The sequence below is a fragment of the Lepidothrix coronata genome, unplaced genomic scaffold, assembly GCF_001604755.1.
Source record: "Lepidothrix coronata isolate B3197 unplaced genomic scaffold, Lepidothrix_coronata-1.0 Scaffold88, whole genome shotgun sequence".
NCBI classification, from domain to species: Eukaryota; Metazoa; Chordata; class Aves; order Passeriformes; family Pipridae; genus Lepidothrix; species Lepidothrix coronata.
Genome location: NW_016690268.1, coordinates 2,485,631 through 2,510,030, shown reverse-complemented (window position 1 = coordinate 2,510,030; position 24,400 = coordinate 2,485,631). Strand labels below are relative to the sequence as shown.

General features: G+C 39.6%; 1 protein-coding gene across 1 annotated transcript in view; it reads right to left on the bottom strand.

Moving 5' to 3' along the window:
- Window positions 1-2,249: 2,249 nt before the first annotated feature.
- HS6ST3 (heparan sulfate 6-O-sulfotransferase 3) overlaps window positions 2,250-24,400 on the bottom strand; it is a 296,532-nt gene continuing 274,381 nt past the window's right edge. The window contains exon 2 of the mRNA XM_017821107.1: window positions 2,250-6,885. Coding sequence (XP_017676596.1) covers window positions 6,180-6,885 — 706 coding nt within the window. The 3' untranslated portion in view covers window positions 2,250-6,179. The remainder of the gene's footprint in view (window positions 6,886-24,400) is intronic.

Here is a 24,400-nt window from a genome sequence, read left to right as displayed (position 1 = left end):
AGTGTTTCCTCCTTACTCAGGTCTGTCCATGCTCCACCATGCTTCATTCCTGTCCTAGTTGACTGTATTCAAGCACTTATATAAAACAGTATGACTGCATAGCAATCAGTTCCTCCCAAGGTCCAGGTACCCTCAGAGGATACAAGGACACACACCCGAGGCTAACAATGCAGCAATAGACTGCAACTTCTCATCCTTCCCCACAGGAGCTGAGGAGATTATCCTGACAGTTTGGACTGGTCCTCAGTGCTGCTGGCGCAAAAATGAAGTCCAGTGATTTCACTACCACGATTTGCATGCTCCGGTCTTAGTTCAATTCAAGTACAGAAATTCTGACACTGGGGTCACTTAAATTAGCGCTGGGACTATTCAAGTCTCGACTCTCCTGTTTTAATTCAATCTGAGATAAAGCCCAGCAAAGTCAATTGGAAGCAAAAGATTTGGTATTGGGCCCCAAGATAATTAAATACTAAGTTATAGCAACATGATTTCCATTCATGTACATTTTGTTAAAAAAACCACAGTGGATTTTTACTAATATAGAAGCATTTTTAGTAATTTTTATGGCTATGTAGATAAGATGAAATCTTTAAGTGTTTCAAAAACACAAACAATGTTTATTTGTTGCTCATAAGTAATTAATGGACCCAACAATATTCAACAAAACGTCTTCATTTTTAATAGATCTCTTAATGAGCATCATTTTACAGAAAACCACCAACAAATAAATAAATTAAAACAACTGCTTTTAGCATCACAATGGTTAAACACATTAAATAATTCATTAAATTGTGCTTTACATCAATGAAAATCCCTAGGTCTACAAACTATCTTGTAAATAGGAATGAAGGTAGATATGTTTACTCACAATACAATCTCTTAGCAGCAGAGTTCACAAACATGATTGCACATAAACAGAAGGAAAATTCCTAGAGAATAAAGTAATTTACAGCCTATTAATTGACCCTTTCATCTTAAATATGGCAACTGAAGGGAACTCTTTATTTTTCCCTTCACTTCCAACATTTATTTGAAATCACAGAGATAGTGATATGGCCAAGAAGAAGGCCAAGGACATTGTAAGCTATGAAACCCATATTCCTCCACAAAATATAGACAAAGAAACTATTACAAGAATCAAACTGAAGAACAGTGCAAATTGGGTACCTTTTCCGAGTGTGCTTTTGCCACATGTAAGGAGGATACAGCAATCTGCTTTAGCAGAATGATTTTATTGTGATTGTTCATCTTGTACATAGTAGTCTCCAGCAGCCTGGAAACAAGATAGTCTTTATCCAAGACCAAAACCTAAAAATTCCATATGTAGCAGGGGAACAGCAACAGAGGGAAAAAAAAGTGAGGTAAGTTTTAAAGCATCAGTGCTTATAACTGAAACAAGAGTGTAGGTGGGAAACAAGAAGAACCCTCTAGGGCAGAAGGAAGCATGTGCTAATGAGAAGACCAACTTAAGAAACCTCCTGTTTTAGTAGCGGATGTCGAATCTGAACGATCTCCACATGCAAAGGTGATGTGACCTGCCATTTGGTTGAATAGATATGCTACAGTTATGAAGTCTGGCTTTGGATCTGACTTCCATCATTTTTTTGTTCTGTACTTCTGCTTCTAGTGAAGATCAAATAACTGCTGCATATTGGGTAGAATGCCTATCACAGTCTCACTACTAACAGAACTGCAGTGAAGAATATCCAGTATCACAAATGGTGTTTTTTCTTTCTCCATAGTTGTATTGGGTCTGGCTGAGATGGAGTTCATTTTCCCACAGCAGCCCTCACAGTGTTATGTTTTCTATTGGTAGCTGGAAGGGTGTTGATAACACACCTTATTTTGGCTACTGCCGAGCAGTGCTGGCACAGCATCAGTGCTGTCTCTCACGAGGGGTGGGCAATATCCTAGAAGGGGACACAACCAGGTCATTTGACCCAAATTAATCAAAGGGATATTTCATACCATAGGACGTGAGCTCAGATATAAAAGCTAAGAACAGCAAGAGGAAAGTGTGCGTGTGGGCATTCATTATTTACAGTGATTGCCTGCTGAAGCAACCGCTGCACGTGCTGAAGCCCCGATTACTGGGAAGTGGCTGAACATCAGTTGCTGAGGGAGAGTAGAGAATAATTTTTTCTTTTTCTCTTTGCTTGTGCATGCACAAACTTTCACTTTTGCTTTAGTAAACTGCCTTATCTCAACCTATGAGTTGTTTTCCATCTTATTCTCTTTCTCCTGTCCAGCTGGGAAGGGAGAGTGATAGAGCAGCTTGGTGGTCACCTGGGGTCCAGCCAAGGTCAAACCACCACAATTGTGAAAAAGCTTTTTATTGTTATCATTGATGAGTGGGAAAGAGGACAAATTATCATTCCTCAATAAGGTATGGCCCATAAGGCCATAAACTGAGTTCTTAGACTAGACATCTAATTATCAGAAAAAAATTCTAATGACACAGCATGTTTCTCCATCCACTCCAAGCTTACAGTGAATTATAACTGGAAAAGGCAGGCAATGCTGGGAATGTGATGGGAAGGATTAGCAAGTACATCTCCACTACAAAAGAATGAGATTTGTTTCAGCACCACAGTAGCACAAGCCAAATTGCCTTGTTTAAGCAACAAAATAATGCCAGAAAGATGGACAGAAATCCTATAGCACTGTTGCTCATGAAGGTTTAGAAAGAAACATGGTGCACTCCAATCTTATATGAGTCAGTGTAATTACAGTGAAGTCCATGCTGTCAGAGCAATGAAAACCTGGAATAACAGATATATGAAGCAGGGCCTTTATTTTGCTTTTGCATTACATTATTTCAAGCACAGCATCCACGAGGAAAAAACCTGCAAGCCTGTGTTTTAGCAGTCAGCCTGAAAGTATTTCCAAACTGCTTTATTTGTCATGTGCCAGGAAATTCAGCTAAGGAAAACAGGATTGTTGGTGCAGTGAGTTTGCTTGATCTACTGCTGGAGCTGGGGAAGGAAGTGCCAAGTCCTTCAGTCCCAGGGGCTCTGAGCAAGATCTTAGCTGCTAACTCTCTGCCTCTCTCAAAAAAACCCTAAACTAACAAAACCGATATACCTATTGCTGCACCACCAGGGCTATCTGCTACACAGGCTCCAGAGGAAAAAAAAAATCCAACAAACCAACTTCAATTTTAACTAAATCCCAAGTGTTAAGGTAGATGCCACAGCACATTAACAGCTCTTCAGGACCTAATCTTGTCTCCTGGGAAATAACTGATGAAGAGGTTAGGCATTGCATGATGATATTGCCAAACTATTAAAGCTAATGTAAAGGGCCTAAAGACTGCTTAGATTTTGCTCATTAGGATTTGCTTTGTATCAGACAGAAGGAATAGTCTGGAGAACAGTTGGTGTGTTTAGACAGCCAAAACTAATACTTACAGTCACTGGTGAGGCTCCAGAGAAGCATTTCTGAGCACTGTTTCTTCTCCCCTGAAAAGATAGCACTGCATTTTCTAAATTAAAAGTGAGGACTCAATTGCTGTGAGCAGCATAGAGAGACTGTCTGCTGGGGAAAGTCAGCCACACAAGGAAGGGGACACTTTTTTTTTGCACTTAGGAGGAAGAGAAAGGGATGCCTTACCAAAAAAAAAAAAAAAAAGAGTTGGAACTGATTTTACTTCCTCACTTACCTTCCTCCTTAATGTGAATTTGGCCTTGCATCTCTCTTCCCACATGGATGGCTTCTCTCCTGCCCTTTACGGTCTCCCCAGAACCCCTAGCTCCCTGTGCACATGGAAACAAGAAGTGCACCTGCAAGTCCTGGAGAGAGAGTACCAGGTGCAAAAAGCATCCTTCCCCTCTCTTGCTATGTGGTCTGCAGAAAGATGCAGCAACAAGCATGGGAATGGGGAGATGCAAGAGTTCCATCCATCTCTGTCACCACCCAGAAAGCTCCTTTCCTCTGCAGGGCCAGGGCCAGCCCAGCCTAAAGCCCTGGTGCCAGCAGGTAAGATGTCAGATCACTGTGAATTACCTGCACTGAGTTAAAGATGGAATAAAACTGGTCAGGCTTAGCTCTTCATGGCCTCACTGTCCTGCAGCCAGGACACCCAGAGTGAGCTTCAGTCCTTGACTGTAAAGATTTCAATTTAAATCTCTGAAGGTAGGTGACCACATATGAGTGAGGTGTCTGAGTGCCTCTTCCAAGCGATGGGGATCCCAGCAGTACCATTTGGGAGTCTAGAGAGCTCCTCTCTCTTCTCTAAGGCAGACATCCCATGCTCAGATAGAAGAATAACAATCTGCAGCCCTGCATTTTCCCTTCTGAATGCACATGATCCACCAGTGGAGCAGGTATTAGGGACCAAAATTAGGGACCCACTACTACTCACCCCAAAAGTAGCACATTGTCAATCAGATGTAAAGCAGTGTATTGCTAATGAACTACATTGATAATGAGGTATCATCCCAGTATCCCTCTTCACTTCTTCATGCTATTATGATACTTCATGTTTAATGTATTATTGTATGCATTAACTCTCAATGGGATCATTAGATTGTATTTTTGATATCCTGCATAGATAAGTAGCAAGAGCATTGTCGGAAGAAAAGAAGCTACAGCATGCACAAAAAACCCCCTAACTTAGAAATGAAGGAATCAATTTTCAAATTCAGCCTCTTTTTTATGTAATGCATTATTTTTTTAACCAACTGGATAGAAACCTCAGATTCTGAAAACAAATGAGAAGTGTGCGTCCACATCAGGTACTCCAGTACTTCTAATTAGTAAATCTGTAAGGTAAAAGCCATTCATGCATGCAATAATATACTTTCAGCATCTCGATTTAGCAGCCACGTTGAGGCACTTAGAGAAATTTCCTCCTAATGCTTTACAGTTATGCTAGAAGAAGAAGGAAAAAGACTCTCAGAAGATCTATGTTACACAGGACCCTCTTTTTGAAATTTCACTGTTACAAATGAAAAAACATAAAATCTTGGAATAAACAGATGCAGTTTAGCCATAAGAATGTAACACGTGGAGGAAGAACCCATTGAATATTTTTCTAGACAAGGAAGAAAAACAGATACAGATCTCTCATCAAGAAAACAATAAATTTACAAAGAATTTTCATACAGAGTAATAAATATCAAGACTTTCCACATATTCATTATGTATCCTATAAAAATGAAAGCTGCTTTTTTTAAAGCCACTACTGTAGTTAGAGAGAAAACCAATTTAAATTGTATTCACTTGGTATCAATGTATTTTAACAGACAATATCATAAACCTGCCTAACTTCACAGACAATATATCTCCAGGCTTTTACAGCAAATCTGGAAAATGTCACACTGATATTTAAGCTTTTCCTGCTCTCTCTTTCCTCTTCTCTGTAGTTTGCTTGATCCCTTTTGTGAATGTGAAGGCAGATTTCATTGCCTCCAGCCAGATTATCTCCATAATGTGTGCCCAGCTGCCACATGGACCTCATTTCTCAAGGCTTTGCCTTTGCCACATACACTCAGAAAGATGGCTGCTACCCGGCTGGGTTCGGTACTCTCAGAATCTGCAGAGAAATAAGCTAACCCCTTCACCACTTCACCTATAAACCATCTCTGCTTGCTGGCTAACAGAACAGAACAAGCAATGTCCCAATCCCACACTTTCTAGGCCTTTTTTATCACCTCACCAAATTCTTCCCTTAATTGAAACACAGCATGTAGAAGTTTGGAGGGCAAAGTGGGTACCTTCCTCCATTTCATTGACTAGAAAGTTATGCACTACAGTTCCCAGGAACAGTACCAAATAAACCAGCTCTCATGTCACAAAGGAGCCAAGCCAGGTATTTTTTCCCAATTTTTCATTCATGTCTGCACAAGTTTTAGTAGCTCAGATTGTATAGGGTACATCTGTTAATGCAAAGGATATAGCTCTCTCTTCAACCCGTCCTCGTAGCTTAGGGCTTTGAAGGAAGTCTTTTTGGACAGAGAATCTTATTCTACTGCCATTTAGGAACACTACTCAGTACCTATTGAGAAAACAATACATTTTCACTGGCAGAAACAAAAAAAAAAAACTGAGACAAGGAGGGGTAGTTGTCAGACGAGGTCTCATTTACCAAAGCAGTAGGTCTTCCTTGGCTAATTCCCAGGTAGCCAAGTTGCACAAACTCTCTGATCCTCTCATTGGTTAGTCAAGGTGGAGGAGCATCACCACCTTGCAACCTGACTGTTATAATCTTCAGTAATGGCTACTTCTGCTGCCTCTTCCCTTGGCCACTGGTGAACTCTCTGCTCCCGCAGCAGTCGCCGCTCCTCTCGCCTCTTCAGCCGGTTTTTCTGATGCTCCTCTTGCTTGGAGTACTGGAAGCGCTGCAGGAACAGGTCCTTCGCATATTCATACAGCTGCATGTCCAAGAAATTCAGCTCCTCTATCCGTTGCCGCACATCCTCGCCAATGTCCACATTGGAGGCCCGCGTAACATTGAACTGGGTGAATGGGGAAATGAATTTCAGGTTGAATGTTCTCTCAAAGAGATACTGTGTTTTCCTCTGAAATTCTGTCAGCCCAAAGAAGGCCATATTTTTCAGATTGTTCTTGGCGCTTTGGAGAAGAATCATATTTCTTTCACTCTCATTCATAAAAGTCAGGTTGTAGCATCCCACCAGGCTGAGGTCTGCCAGCATGCGCACCTGGCGATTGTTGGCCAAGTTGTAGCTACAATCCATGAATTCCTGTAAACTGACTCCAGACCAGTCATCTCCTTCATAACAGGTAGGCAGTTCGTCTGGTGTTGGGCTTCTTCCATCGCACATATGAAGGGAAGTTTTCCATGTCGCACCCCTCTGGACATGCTTCCATTCACTCAAGTACCTTGACACTGGATCTCTCAGCATTGTGATGTAATAGAAATTTCTGAAATATATAATTAAACACAGTTTTAAGATTTCAGTAGATTTCACTATTCATTCTACAACAAAAACATTACCTGACAGTGGCATCACACCCTTCACTTTTTCCAGTGTAATGTAGGCACTTTAAAGTGGCTACTTCTGAGACAGAAAAAGCTTCATAAATACCATGAATAAAGTACAAGGCAAACTGGGAGAAAAATAAAAATATGAAAGGAAATAAGCAGTTATCAGAGAAACAGAATTACTTTGACCTATCAGCTGTTCAGTCACAGTTACTTTGTGAAACCAATTAACTGAAATGTAGTCCCTTCTACTTTGAAGTGTTAACCCTCAGTAACAGTGGGAAAAGAGGTTGATATAATCTTGCCCCTTCTCTCCTGGACGGAGTCACATGTGTCACAAAATGCACAAGATAATAATCCATACAGCACTTCGTCACTATATAAGAAAAGCATGAGTAATTTCATGTGGATGGTGCAAGTGCGAAAAATAATACCACGTGGAAGACTGGCCACCTACTTAAAAAAAACTCCATTATTAAGTGGATTGGAGTGAAGATAATAAGAGACCCAAAATCCATTCATATGACTCAATTTTAGACAAGTGTTTGATTGAAATTAGTTATAATTGTGTAATACAAAAGCATTTGTTGTTGTAAAGACTATCATTATTCAACCTCACTGTCAAGACTACAAAAGAGACACCATGATATATTGATTTGAAATAGAGCAAATAACTACAGAACTCACATTGTTAGTTCATCTTTTAGCTATGAAATTCAGTTTGTACATCTATTTATGGCAAACTGAAAGGGACTGCAATCGAATGTGCATCAAGGAGGCTTTCAGAGATTGAGTTTTTTTTACTGAGAAATGTTTTACTGAATAATAACTTCCCTGAACTATAAGGTGATATCATAAACACAAACCAAAAACAAAATACTCATGATTTCTGTCAGTTAAAATAACCAGAAGAAGATTCATGACTAAAATTAACACACAGTCTGGTTCAAAAATAGGCTTATGAGTTTGCATGACTCATTTGACTGCAAACAATACATTAATAAATCATGAGTCCTAAGATTACTTAAGAAAAGTCCAATTTCAGTACTCTTTTTTGAGCCTAGGGAAGGACAAAGTAAGTAAGCAGAAAGCAAGCTTGCTAAAGACAAGTTACCCTGTGAACAAACCAACATTTTGAGAGAGCCATATAATAAAGACCTAGCTCCAATTAGATGAAAAATCTCAAAATTTGTAACAATCTCCAAGATGATTACTTTGCTTTTCCAGATAACACACACTTTCTGCCACTGAAGATTCACTATCTCCATAAACCCTAGGTTTGTCATAAAATATATATTTCCCTCCATATTCTTAAAAATGCAGATATATTTCCCAATGTAGACAAGCCAAAAGGCAACAGGTCTGAATGCTTTGTCCTTATTCATTCTGAGTTCTCCACCTACAGAATTTTCTGAAATAAGGTTGTGAGGCCAAACTATGGACTATGTTCTGCTGCAGGGTCATTTCCTGAGCTGCTATCTAATGGAAACAGCTGTTTCAAGAATTATTTCACAGCAAAAGCTTTACAGGTGGAAGGATTTAAACTAGGGAATGCCACGGACGTATTTTCATTATCACTTGCATTGGAAACCAAGATCTGTGTTAGCATCGAATGACACTCTGAAGGATGATACTTCCAAAAATCATTTGGAGCTTGGGCTTTCTGACTGCTACTCACACATGACTAAACCGCACTTCAGCTGTTTTGATCCCCTTCAGTTACTTACACAGCCCACATCAACACTGAACCCAAGGATCCCACAACAATTCATAGACAGATATTTCTAAATTCTACTCCTGCAGAGCAGGAAGCACCAGGAATCCTCCCGTGTGCTCTGCAGGATAGTTCCACTATGAAAAGCACTGTCTTTGGGCACTTCAGGCACAGCTTTCTCTTCTCAGATTGGATGATCATCTCATCTTGGCTTTACACTGTATGTATGAGAGCACATTAAGAATTACTTTCCAACTAATAGGACAAAAAGGGGGCACATTTCACTAGTGTTGTGCAGATAAAATAGCCCATATCCCAAACACCCATCAACTCTGAGTGTAAGACACTGTTGCTGCAACATCCAGCAGGCACGGATAGGGTTGTGACCAAAAATGATTGAAGCTCCAAGGGAGCAGAAATGTAAAACAGTGGACAAAGACTCAGAGACAGTTGCCAGCATCTACATCAACAGAGATGTGGCATTGGCTCAGTCCTTGTATTGCCGCCCCTCCTCTCTTCAGATAGTTTTGGATGTTAATATGTGGTAACAGATGGGTTTAGAAGTTGCTCTTGACAGTTATTTATACCCCTAATAATAGTTCTGTCTTTCCTCACCCGTCTCTAGCAGTCGCAGTCAGGCATGACTCAGAGCAACAACAATTAACAAAAATACCTCCTTTGCATCAATCATTTCCATTTCATCCCTGGACATGTAAATATGTTTGATGTACAATAAACAGGTCTATGAAGCAAATGCATGGAAATGAGAACAGTGCATCTTTGTATAACATCTGCAGCTTCCCTTCTGCAGACCGGGAGAGAAACTTTCGTCAGGCTGCTGCTGCTGCTCCTCCTTGTGACTACCTGACTTCTGCATCTGTTTTCACTGTCCTGATTAATCTGTTTCTGGTTTCTGCAGCTTTCAGAGAGTTGCCTTCTTGTGCTATCCACTGAATGGCTTCTTTACCTGGCAGACAATCTTTAACAGCAGCTTGACACACATTTAGTTTCTGAGGCACTAATAGCTTATGCTGCATTCACAATCCACAGCCTTCTGATTAATTTTCTATTTGTGACTCTCTGTCACCCTTTTAACCAATCTGGAGTTGGAAGACCTTAGGATTTCTTCCATTTAATCCTGAGCACTGGCCAGACGACACTATTTTACATGCTACAGAGAAGATTGGGGGGATGCTGCACCGCAGTTATGCACAAAGTTTTCTTTCATGGAAAAGGATATCATGTCTCTAGAATAATGATATAAGTAAAAATACATAGGTCGTGCACATTTGTTTCAGCTGGAAAATTATAAAAATTATCATAGGAAATTGTTTTCAAATGTTGACATTTATAGCTTAAATACAGAAGCATTTCAGAGCTCTCAGTGCCTTATACACAAGTGTTCAGTCACGCTAGGAATGGCTGAGGAGTCAGCTCACAATAAAGAAGAGTTCATAAAAATATGAAACTGAGTATGGTCTTCAGTCTGTCCTTTCTTCACTGTTCGGTAACATAGCATAAAGTTAGCTAAACAGTGAATATGCTTGAGCCACTATGAATCTGGATGTGCACTTGTTCTCTTCGGTGCAAATGACACCCTTGCGTCACCCATGCTCATGCTTACATGGCTATGTTAAATTTCATGGCTACCCACTGTGGGAAATTCTGAGTTAAATATTAAGTAATCACTTCTGTTACCCTGTCTGACAAAGCAAACTCATCACAGACTTACTGGCTTCATTTCAATGGACTCTCACCCTGGATTACTCAAACTGCTGTCACAGACAGCCTCAGTGATTAGAGAGTAGCCAAGAAGAATACACTGGCATATCAGTAAGAAGATATCTTACACAAAATATCACAAATTAATTTAAAACCCATGCAAATTATTTATATATGTACATATCTCTCAATAGATATATCTCAATATATGTATCAGCACGTGCATGTGTATGTGTGTGTGTAAAAATTTACATTGAAATCTGGTCATAAGTTACAGTTGTCAATGACAGAAAAATTATATTAAATGCATGTGTGTGTTTGCCAATGTATCTTGTGACTGTATAAACACATAGACATGTACAAACAGTTCAGATTACATTTCAAACACCAGCCCACTAGTCACAGTCACCTGAAAGGAAACTTTATATAACTTCATCAGGTTAAGCAATCTCCTTTTGAGCATGATGTATTGAAATTAATGGATTATTGAAGCCATCACTATGGGATAGTTGATATTTTGGACAGGTGCTAAGCACTGTGATGGTCAGGGCAAGGGCCTGATGATTCATGCAAGGGCCCAAACAAGCACTAGCATGATGTGTGGGCTGCACATTACTGTTTACACTAGAATTATAAAGCACTTGGTAATTCCTAAGGCTCTAGTCCTACTTACATGAAATGCAATCTCTTCATTAGCATTAGGCAAAGAAAACCTTTAATTAATAGAACAGATAAAACAAGCTTCTAGCTATAACCTAAGAACATGTATTTCTTCTACATGATAAGGTATTTTAATATAAATACTCTAATCTTACATTAATCCTTCAATAGTATTGCTCTGGTTTATAAATTAATTTCAGAGGAGCAAAGTCTGCTATTTAGCAGAGGTGATCCCAAGCCAGGGCATTTTGCCTCTTCTATCACCATGGAACAGATGTCCCAGCTGAGGGAGATTTACTAAATACGTGAAGCATAAATGCACATTGAGAACAAAAACATCCTGTAGGGCCTCCTGGGGAAGAAGGATGAATGGCATCTTCATAAAAGGAGAAGAGTGTGCTCACAGCAGCTGATGCAGAGATGGAAGAATATTTGAGGTTGAGAAAAAGAGTCACCAGAGAATATTTTGGAAAACACTAACAGAGGGAAGAAAGGAAAACCAAAATGACTGAAAAATCCAGGTGCATAAAACCATCCACATTCTAGTTCTTCCTGGTAGCAAGGAAAATAAAAGCCCTGGTCAAGTTTATGACCCAAGTGGAGACAAGAAGTTCACAGCTTTAATTGTGGAAGTGAATGTGCTAAAATTCCCAGCAAAAGCCATCCTGTCAGCATGCTTCTGGTAAAAACAGAGCTTGTGGCAAGATGAAGGGTTAATAAGGATCACCATCATGTGAACAAAAGCCTTATGCCTCCCACTTTTATTCTGAAGCCCAAATTCTCAGAGGCAGTAAAAGAGTTAATCAGCAATCAGCAACCTCTCTTCGTGCAAAGTATCAGCAGTATGGGTAATGGTAAAATGAAGAGGGTAAACAAATGAAACAAAAATGAAGATAATGCAACACCTGAACAATTAGGGAACAAGAGCATTCAACAATAATGATGGGGGAAGGCAGAAATCAAAGAAACATTGTTGGGCTGATCCAAACTGGTCGAAGTCATCCTAGTGAAATGCAGATGTATCATTTCAAGGCTGGCAGCCTTTTTGTGCAGTGTCACTACATCCATGTTGTGCTTAATTTACAGATAAGCTGCCCAACATAAAAAGAACAGACTGTATAATTCTTTTTCAGAACTACAGCACTGTAACAAAAAAGCTATGAAACAGCACAAACTATGTGCATGTCCATCTGGCTGCAGGAAGCATCAAACAGTTTATCCACCAAGCCAGACAGATAAATTCCAGCTGTCCCACAAACTTTGTAAAGGTGATGTAGCAACAGCACATAGGCTTCTTAAGCTTAGCATCTGTCACTGTGATGGAATGGTTTTCTAAGAGATCCTTTACATAAGTTTCTGACCTTAATGCTATTAGCTGTCCTTTCAGGTTTTCACGGGTTTCTTTCCATGTCTTTTACTGAAAGAACAGCCATCACTGTTAAAGAGTTAATGACTGTCTCCTCTTACCACATGCATCACCTATTCAGCATATAGAAAAACCACTTAATTGGCTGTTTTCTCAGGGGATTGGAGCACCCACCTCTTCTGCTTTTTTTACCTAGAATGATGAGTACTGTACTTACTTAGTGGCTGTAATGTCCTATAGACACTTAATTCGTGATAAAGGACAACTTGCCATTGACTTCTGTAGAGTTAAATAAAAGGAAAATAAAATAAAATAAAAGGAAAATAGAATAAAATAAAATAAAATAAACCAACTTGTATTTTGAGGTACAAAATATAAAATTTTAGACATGCCTCATTATTCCTCTGAGATTTTGTCCCATAGCTCTGAATCCAACTACAATAAAAACTGGTTACTGTTTCCTACTTCCAAGTTGGCCATGAGCCTCTGTTGGTTAACTTTACTTTTCATTACCCCAGTGACATGATGTGCAGCTAAATCGGTACGATATGCCTGCTCAGAGAAGGGACCAGATACTACTTTCAGGGTAAGATATCTAAGTGCAGTGGTCTACACATAAGCTACACATCTAGGCAAGCTCTGAAACCAGCAGGGAGCTGCTCAATACAGGCAGTGGTTTGTGTTTGGAGAGTGACGCAGCTGGCCATGGTAGGCGCCAGCTCTGGCATGAGCTGCATCACTTTAGAGGCTCCCTATGCATTGCACTGTGTACCTTGATCACAGTGGGAGCTTGCTTAATTGCTAACCTGGAGATGTCTACGTTATAGGCACCTATATACACATATCTCTATCTGTAAGGTGAACCCCATGCCTGGAGTCAGAGTCCTTGCCTGAAGGGATGTATTCACAGAATGCAAACTTCAGGCCAGTATCAAAAAGCATCCAGCAACATAACATTTTGTAGTGAGTGAGAAGCAACTACAGAGGGCATCCATTTCATGACTTTTTGTATCTATAATACATCTACCAGTCATGTTATAATATGTCTTTCTAAGCATGCTTTTAGAGTTAGAGCATCCCCCAAAGTAAACCAAAGTTTTTAAGTTTTGTATTGTTTCACACAAATCTCCAAGCCAGCAGTCAGAAAAACAGTCTATTACAATTTTGTTGTCCTTACTGATATATCAGTATATCAGTGTGACAGAGGGAGGGCTTGGAGTCAGACAGCTGGGATTATATTTCTGGTTCTGGTAAATAAAGGTGGTTGCTTGGGAAGTTATTTGTGATGACACAGCCTGTTAAAGGCAAGAGAAATGTGGTGTTTGGGCACTGGGAAGCACTTAAGAAATGTGAAACCTTATATTTTCTTGCATGTTAGGAGGAATACTCCCTGTCACCAACTTGAATTTCTTTTACAGTAATTCGCTGCTTTCATTATAAGACTCCAATTTTTTCTGTTTAGAAATTGCAAGCCCTTTACAAATATCCTCTGAAATATCAGAATAAATTCTGTATCCATGCTATCAGAAAAACCTCAGGAAAGCTTTATAGCACTATTATTTTTTTTTTTGCATGGTTGTTGATCAGAAGATTAGTGTACTACACCTGATTAAAGAATGACAGATGACAAGGAGTGTCTTTAGAGATCAGTCACTGACATCAAACAACTTTTAACAGTAATGATTTAGGGCAATCTAGAAGGGTAGAAGAAACACAGTGAACCTGTAGCAACAGAAATACTGCAGGTAGAACACTAGGAATTTTTCCACCTAAAGAGTCTAATTTTCCTTGATTTGAAGCTAGAACAAATTCAACAATGGTGTAGAGCCATACAAGATACAGAGTGGGATACTAGGTAAACTGTTTGAACATAGCACTGGTTTAGATTCATACTATATTGGAAAAAAGATGACTTTCAAAGTCCAGCACTACATCTGTACTGCAAACAATGATAAAAACCACAGTTGTGATTCTAATTTTTATTTTTAAAGTAATGGATAATCATGAAAATAATAATCACATTCTTGACATATCACATTGCCACATACCCTTAAAAATCATCAGTGAAAATGGATCTTGGGATCTACTGCTGCAAAAGGAAAGTGGGAGTGTTGAGACTTGTTTGTTGACATAGAAGAATATAAACTTGAGAGGATGCAGATTTTAATGAAGTATTTTAAAGATGTGTCTAAGACATCAGGTGGAGATGGGAAACTGCAGCCTTCCAGTATCTAAGAGGAGGTCAGTGAGAAGACAGAGCCAGGCTTTTCACTGATGTGCATGGTGGGATAGCTAATGAGAGAGAATGGATATGAATTGAAAAAGGGGAGGATACAAGGGACACAATTTTCATTACGAGAACAAGTAAGCATAGGAAATCTTTGTCAGAAGCACCTCTGCGTCCTCCATCCTTGCAGGTCTTGAAGGACAGAGCCCTTAGCCCTAACTGGACAGAGCCCTTAGCAACCCCATCTGTGCTCAGTGGTGACCATGCTCTGAGCAGAGAGCTGGACTGTAGACCTTCTGAGGACCCTTCCTGCCCCAGGGGTTCTCTGACTCTGGATGACAGTGCAAAGTCTGCTGTCACCAAATATACAGTCCTGTCAGACAACATATTAAACCAGAAAAACTCGTCAACTAGATCATCCCCATTCTCCCTTGTTCTTTTCTGGCTACCCTAGGCAGGCCACCAGGGACATGCTTTGCCGTTTAAGAGATTGGTATTTTTTAATATGATTTTAACTAGGACTATAACACTCTGAATCAGCACACTCTGAATTATTGAGTAACTTCATGAATATTTATTTCAATGACACGTTCTTCAATATAGAGTCTCTAAAAAGTGGAGAGGACAGCGCAGCTACTACATGTCCCTAAAGAAATTAATTCCATTCACAGGTATAAATTCTGGATTTTGAATAGCCCTCAACTTTCATTTTACAAAGCTGAACTAGTTGCTACTGTCTCCTCTGATAAGACAAGCCTGACAAGCCAAAAGTGACCACTGCAGTCCCCAAAACCCTTGGGTCATGCTTAGATTGCTCCACTCAGAGATGCACCCTAAGTTTTCCAACATCTCAATTTTCCATGCTAGCTTTTGATAGGGCGTTTACAAAAGTAAGAAGCTCATGACATTGGTTCTGTTTTTTGATGATCCAAGAAGTCCTTTCCTGGCATTTGAACTTGTACGACTTCAAATATCACTATACATGGCTAGAATTGGGGAAATTTCACAAGGTCTTAGAGGTGTCTAGTACAACAAATATTTTCTACCTCTACTGACAATGTATTCTCTGATACACCCTAACATAGCATTTTTTTTTTTTTATGGGGCCACATAACTCTGGAAACTCATACTCTGTTGCAAGCTAATATGGTCTAATGAAGGTGTCCCTGCTCATGGTGGGGGGTTTGGAACTAGATGGTCTTTAAGGTCCCTTCCAACCCAAACCATTTTGTGATTCTAGGAATATGAATATGTCTTTCCACTCTCCCTGCTTTGACTGATAAGCACTCAGTTGATAGAGGAAATCTGCTTCTGCTGGCTTGAGATGCATGACCATGTACTTTGAACTACCAAACTTCATTCTACCTGTTTTTCTGAAATCCTCAAGGTCATTAAGCAAATTCCATTAACATACTTCAGCTTTTAGTGACAACATCATTAATGAAAACATGAAATAGGATCAGAGTTAAAATCAGCCCTCGATAACCTTCCTTTAAACCAGAAAGTTCCTCTTTCAGCACATGCCATTTTGTTATCAGCTTCCTGTTCACCAGAAAATTCTCATGCTCACCCTCACATTTTCTGGCTTGTATAATGACTTTGCAGATGTTGGTCTATCTACTGGTCTATCTACTTTATTGAATGTGAATCTCCCTTCTCCTATCAGAGATAAATGCTGGATATTTACATGTCACAGGTCAGAGGCTGAGAATGGTGGCTCCAGCTTTGCTGCATGTGAGAGCACAGAAGATGGTTAAGATGGGGAAATGACAATTTATTTCAGAGAGAAGGAGTCTGAAATAGAAATGTACAGATGAGGTGATTTGATAGAAAACCAAATCTGCCTCTGTCCATCAAACAAGCTTGATACAAATCGTAAATCATTTCTTGATGAGGCACAAATCTAACAAAGTTCCATCCAGAGATTTTTGTTCTTTGCCTAAATTATATCAAGCTCAGTTGTTCTAAGTATTCCTTAAATTGCTGAAAGGACTGAAGTAGCAAGAGGCTTGCTGAAAGAAATATAAATACAAAATGCAATAATAATTCAAACAATAAGAATTTCTTTGTTCTATCAAGCACATACATAACAAAAACCTTGTACACTGTAAGAAACAGCGTGTGAGCAGGCACAGAAGGAAATACTATTCAAAAGCAATAGATATGCAGTCTTATAAGATTCTTTAAAGATATGCAAGGCATTTGTGCCAGGGAGAAGAATAAATCCTTTGTGGCCAGGACTGGCAAGGGAGGAATCCATTGCTCACATCACCCCCATTCTATCTCATCACTATTGTGCAGAGATAATTGCTGTGTCTCAAAAGAACTGTGTAAATCTGGGGTACATATGACATCTTTAATCAAAAATGTTGTTTCTTTTGTCTCTGCCTTTGCTGTGCCACTGCACAGAAGGAAAAATGAAATAAGGGTGTATTTGCACTACTGTACTACCTGCCTCCTTCCAGAGCTGCGTCTAGCCCCAGCTTGGGAAGGAAGTACTGAACTTGTCTTTCTCAGAGACATGTACAGGGGAAATGAGCTTAGGTGATGACCCACAGCATGAAGTGGCAGCAGAAACAAGGGCTGGCCAGAGAAAAGAAAGGTGATGACAGGCAAGGAACAAGAGAGGAGCAAACCTGGAGACAGTGCTGCACAAGGGACCTACAGTTCAACCTTGTTTAGCCAATATAGCCTCCAAGGGTAACAGAAAACCCTTTGGGAAAGGACCCTCCTGAAAAAGTCTGATGCCTGTAACCACAGGTAACAGCTTAGTATAGCAGGATTCATGACATCCCTCATGCACACAGGACAAACCACAAAACCTTCCTCACGATCAGGTCACAGTCTCTGAGCAGTTGCCAACGAGGTTAAAACAAATCCCTGTTTCAGGAGAAGCCTCCATGGGGCAAGTTACTGCCTGTGTGACTGAGCATTCCCCCAGCTTCAGTGCAAAAAGATGGGGATGCAGAACTCCTGCCTATTTGGTAACTTAAACAACATAAGGCCTTTTGTGATGGTTATAAAGAAAAAAAAAACCTACATACTTTTATGCAGAATTATGAGAGACCTGTTACCACAAGGGTCCTGGCTGGCTGCAGGAATATGCCTGCTTGGTAAAATTCAGTTTCAAAGAGCCCCTGAGAAAACAAATAAAATGTGGCCAGATCCTTAAATCTTCTGACATTTACATTTCTTCAGTCAGATTTTGTTAGGTGTAAAACAAAGCAAAAGTAGTTATTTTAAATTCAAATAGAATATTTATTTTCATCCTGTTCCTGGTTTTTAAAGCAGCTGTTGCTATCCTGTTTTATTCTTTGGCTAGGTAAGACATGCAGCACCAGCATCACCAGTGTTCCTCTATAGCTGGCTTCATTGGAAACCAGTTTGTACTGCAAGTGGTATGGAACCAGTTTGCCTCCCTAACTGAGCTTTCTCTGATTTCTAACTAATACCTCAGATGCAGGCACTCTTTTCCAAGTCTGGGATGCACAGATAAAGATTCTGTGGGTTTTTTCACTGCAACGCATTTTGAATCACTACAGTAATTCTGCTCAATTAATAAAGTAATTAACAATAAAAAAGGCCCAGTAATTGAAATCCCTTTGAAAGTACATCAATTTATTCTCTCCAAGATTTGCCTCAAATCTTTATTAATTCTGACATGAAGCATAATGACCAGAAATTATAAATGATCATCACAACATCGAGGTATCACAGTCATTTTCTTGTCCTACATATTGAGTTTTTAAAACAACGAGGTTTAGTCATAACTTTTGAGATTTGCTTCCTGTAAGGTAAACAACATGACAATATGGATATAAAAGAATTTCAGGTTATTCTACTAATGAAAACATTGTAAAAGTAGTCTTTCCCATTCATACATTGAAACAGTTCACAAAACTTAAGGAAACTGCCCAGCTGTAAAAAAAAAAAAAGGTTTTTTTTTTTTTTTTTTTTTCCATAAAATTCCTCTTCTTGTGATGTAATGGTATGTTTTTTCCTATGAGATATTAAGCAAACAGATGACAGGTGTTTCAACTGAACACTTCACGACAGACTGCTGACTTTCCATTTCACATTGCACTTTGTGTTTTACTAAAATACTCGATAGCATCTAAGCAAACTCAGAAATGTTTGGTATGAATAATACAACTCAAAGCTATAAGCAAAATTGCCATCTTCCTCCTCCACATCCATCCATACATAAAATCTCCACAAGGGGGCCCTCCAATCTTCCCCAAATCTTAGCAAAAGCTTAACTTGCTTTCCAAAACTTGATGTTATAAAGCTTTTGTCTACAGATACTATGGTATCTTAGAAATAAAAGCTTTTACCAACTAGAATTGACTTTATGATAGAATTTCATCCAACGAAAACTGCAATTTGAAAGGCAATCAGTTTTTATGTACAATTTCCACTATATACTTGGCACGCAAAGAACTTTGATAAAGCTTTTCCAAGTTCACTGCTTGCAATAAACAGCCAAAATGAGACCTCTTACACACATGCGTGCACACATACATACACATACACAGAGACACACACACAGACACAGAGTCAGCTCACGCTGCCGTGGTGAGGCAGCCTCCAAGATGCAGTCTGGTTCTGTGTTATATTGTAATTTGTAGGCTAAGTGCAAAGTAAGCGACTATGAGTGATTTCAGCTCTCTATGAATGCATCCCGTAGGCACCACAGTTAAGGTACAAATGGCATTAAAGTTATTTTCACTGTCCTCTCAACTCCCTGAAGATATGAAAAACAAATCTTGTTTGGGATACCTTGTTATTTGCTTTAATATTCTGAATGTCTTACAGAGACAGTGTTATAAGTCCTCATCTTCTTAACTCAATTGTAGCTCTGTGATGTTTTTAGTATTTACCATGCATTTGACCTTGGAATACCTAGCAGAAATCAGACCATCTCCTTCTTCTGACCTCAAATCTTAATTAATCAGTCTCAGACACACATGCCAGGCTGTGGACAGCACTGTACCACTATCAGTTGTGGATGCTATGCTCTGAGGAAAAAAGTTAATAAGATAAAATAAAGAAGCCTAGGCTTCTAAAAAGCTTTTATGAGGGATTCTTTACCTTTCAGGAAAACTAGTTAGGGATTATATGAATTCAACCCTGTAGATAGAGCACAAAACCACCAATCTGCTAACTCATTCAAATAAATCTCTGCACCTTGATCCGCAGCGCAAACTTTAAACAAAGTTTCCATGATTGCTCAGCAGTAGTGCTGTATGATATGATCATGTTTAACCCACACTGATGACAGAGTCCAGGCTTCTGCAAAACTTGTGCATTCACACAAGCCAAGGTGCTGATAGGACTCCATAAGAATACTGGCTGCAGCAAGTCATCATGGATGCCTGTGGCTCTGCAACTCTCCTCTGAAATGGGCAAATCCTAATCAATGAAGCACATCTGTACAGTGGCAAAAAAGCACTTCCCGTTCCCTTCAGGCTATGAACTGACTACTTGAAGCATGACATTTGATTAGCCTTATTATCTCAAGGCATTTATATATAAATGTTTTTAGGGGTCATGAAGCCATCCAGCCTTTATTAAAATCCAGCTACATTCTCAGAGCGGATGTTACCTTCGTTCTTCTTTTTTGTCTGTAAAAACAAGAAGGAATTTCTTTTTTTTTTTTTGAACTGCAGGTTATCATTTTTGCAATTTTATTATTGTAAAATAACCTTCTCCTAATACATTAGTGTAGCAGACTGTTGCCATACCCTCTCACATATGCAAATAGGTTAGGCTTTCTAATCTTTCCCCACAGAAATATTTGACATTGAGACTCAACATGATCTAGCATCTTTCTGAACTAAAGGCCAGGGGAACTGTGTGTGGGACTTTATTTTCAAATGTATCTCTCATGGAAATTAGTGAATATCTGTGTAGATGCTGAACGTGAATTTAGGCAGCAGAGACAAAATCTATCTGAAACTGAGCTTAAGGTCTAGGAATATCTAAAGGTAAGAATTTTTATCTTTGCAAGTGGATGATTTTTTCCCTTCCCTTTGAAGAGTCAGAGTACTCTTTAGGTCACAAAAAGTATCTTGCTCTAAAAGAATTGGGATAATGACAGAGTTATGAAAAATATTTCTGCATTAAGAGGGAGCAAAGTTGCTGATGTGTATCCTAAGTAACACAAAGATTTGAATACAGAACACTCATTAGGATTTCTTTATAGACTGTAAATTGCTTTCTGTCTCATACAGAATATTACTGTCAATACAAATATAGCAGGGATGCAAATAGGAAAGCAAAATTCAGGTTAAAATATCATGATATCATTAACATTTTTCTACAGTTTCAATTACTTCAATGTTTCAGTCTTTTATCTAACAGAGATCACTAAGTCTGCGTCATTCTTATTTGTGATACACATACTGAATATTACATAATTTAACATAAGTTAAAACCTCTGAATTTACCAAAAAAATCTCATCAGAGTTCCCTGAGCCACTGAAGATATGCTACCTGCTTAGTAAAATTAGTCGAAAAAAGAAAAGGGTGCAAACTAATCTGGTTTTGGTTTTTTGCTTTGAAGATGTTCCTTTTCAATGGGCTTTTTCTAAAGTAAAATTTTTGTTTATAATTGTATCATTTTTCATATATGACAAAACTATGCATCCCGATAGTCTCACCAAGTGCTGTTTAGCACTTGTATCCCTGCTCTCCATCTTGATACAGCAGCTGCTGTATGTTCAGGCTAAACTACAGCCCTGCCTGGATGAAAAGGAGGTTTGCATGCACATAGACCTGTAGTCATGACACTTTAATTTGCTCCAAGGTCTTAATAAATACACCAGCATTAAGCGCGCTCATGCAAACCACTGCTCTAAAAATAACTCACTTCAGACATTTTTCCATGTTGTTTCCAGCAACAATGCTTTTACTACTAGGAACAATGATCAGTACACGCAGGGATTTATCACCAAAAAATCCCACTTGGAAAAGCAGCAAGGATCCTCAGAGGTGTAGCAGGGGATTGGCTGAGGGGTCACATTAGTATTCCCTGAGTATCAATGGAAAAGGCTTTGCAGCGTAGCGGGGCCACTGCAGTGAGGAGGTAAGCAGGCATGGGCATCCCTCCTCATCCATCATTTGTCCGACAGCAGGACCCACAGGTGAGGGCTTGGGCCAGTGGCCACCAAGCTATACCATCTCCTCAAAGTCCTCAGGAAAATATTTTTTCTCAGAGGCCAGAAGTTCAACATCTCCTGTCTAGCACCCCTTCCCAGACTAAAGCACTCCCTGGCACACACCCCAGCCTGTCTTCTTGGAAGGCTGGTAGGAAAGGACGGTACAGGCTCCCCTTCTCCTTAATTGTGTAAAGACAATGATAACTTTGCCCTAATTGAATTGCCTTTTTTTTTTTTGTCACAGTACTCTCAACAGATTGGGAAGAAATATTTATAACAAATGCTGGGCAAACAGTAACAAACCAGACAATGAGAGAAGAATACACAGGTTTCTTGAAAAGGTTTTTCAGTCTTAAATGTTATTCTCTTAAATTCCTAAACATGCCTGCATTTATTGTAAAAAGGCCAGTAAACTGAATATATAGACTAAATCAACAGCCTATAAACACATATAACAGAGACTGAACCTTAAATTTAGAAAACACACCTGATTTTAATGAAAAATCCATGATAAATGCCTTGGAGCAAAGGATCTGGGAATAAAATTCCTAAATTGGTGAATCCTGAGCACAATCTCAACACTCAAACTGGGAAGACAATGCTGGGAATCATCAGAGGTACAAATATTGCAGTGTTTCTTTCTTACCATGTGTGTATTTTTCTGTTTATTTTCCATCTAGCTTCACACTCATTCTTTGGCACCACTTTTATTTCTTTTTTCCCCCCTCTATTTCTTTTCTTCTTTTTTTCCTTCATTATTTGTGTCCTCACAGAGCAGTGGCATAACTTTATGCCTGGAGGAGCGGCAGAGGAAGCAGAGCATTTCCATGTGCTGTTGGGCTGACACAGAAGAAAACCAACTTTCTCCTAGCTAAATTTAAGCCCATTTGCTCCTGCACCATGTTTCTCTGCACATTGAGCCGGCTGCAGAGAAAAAGTGAGTGGGAGTGGGATGGTGCCACTCAAGCCCTTGTCAGCAACAGAGATACACTGTCGCTTGCCGAGGTGGGCGCAGGGGCTGTGTGGCTGACTGAGGAGGGCAGGCTGAGGGCTGGAGCATGGGGTGCAGGTCTCACCAAGAAATGTGTTGTTTTAGCCATGTGGCTGCTTCCCCACAGGCCATTTTCACAGCATTGCCCTCATTTGTGCCTCTCCCTCTACAAGCTACTGGGATATGGATTTTTCTTTAATTGTGACTTTTTAATTTTACCTCACTGAAACTGGATCTGCCTCATTTTTGCATTCCAGATACACAGACACTCCAAGGGCTCAGTTTATATCCCTGTGCCTTACTGTCAGTTCAGGCTTTCTTAACAAACCTGAGAGACAGAAATTATTTTGAAAATCTTGGCATAACTTTCAATTCTAGACATCCTATAGCAGTTACAATATTATAGTATTGCAATTGGACTTGTTCTCTTAAATCTATCCTGCATTTAGCTTCGGCTTCCTAAAAAGGTTTAGAAGAATCATGTTCTGTAAAAACAGCTGAATTAAAAATATCCTATTAAAAAGGAGTTCAAGAAGTTACTCAACTAGTTCACGGAAGACAAACCCATCAAGAGCTATTAAATACAGAGACATTTCCAGTAGGTAAGAAATTCTCAAGCCTTGAATTTTTCAACCAGGGGAGTATGTTCAGGAGTATTGTTACTACATGCCTACCCTGTTCTTATCCTCCTTGGGCTCTCCACTGTTGGAGACAAGATATTAGGTTAGACGGACCTTTGGTCTGACTCAGCCATCCTTGTGCTACACCAAGCCACCCATATAGTCATACTTTTTTTTTTCCTAACACTGATGAGAGAAATAGCTCACATATTGATGAGTGACATCAAAGCAAAAAAAAAAAGATGTGCTGTTTTAGTCATATGCGTAAGGAAGAATCTGGATGTCATGCTTGTCACAGAAAATGTTCTCTCACCTTCAATAAGAAATCTGTTTTCTGTTTTCTTAAAAATGGACGTGGGTGTTACAAATGGCAGTTCTTTACTGCTTGTAAAAATGAACACTCTCCATTCATTTACAAAGAGACTATCAAAAAATCTATTATTACCAGGGGTTGGTAGGAGGCAACATCAGGCAGCATGTCAGCTCTGAAAGAGAAATGAACCATGGAAACAAGACAATGCAGGAACTGACCACTGAGGTTCAGCACAGAGGAGAGGAGCATCCCATTGAGGCAATGGCACAGAAGGGCAGCTGAGATCTTCAGGTAGGCTGAAAAATGGCTCAGCCCCTCCTGACAACTCCACTGCTGTTCAGCACCAGCTGGTGGCCTGGCAATGCAAATATGATCCACGGTGAACCTGGGCCACATGAATTAGCTAAGTACATACCAGCCTCCACTGCTTTTATGTGTTCATGTGCGATATCTGATGGGCACGGGGTGATGCAGAGCACAAAAACCAAGTCTGACACAAAAACAATTTACTGACTCTCCTGAACAGCTTGAATTGGCACAGTAAGTTTATGCTAGAGGAGCAATTTGCACCATTGTTCAACCCTGCTTCTCAACAAGTACTAGGCAGCTCAACTGTATGGTCAAACTATGGCCTTGGTACCACCTGTTACAACTGTGCAGGAGTTACTCTAGATTTATGAG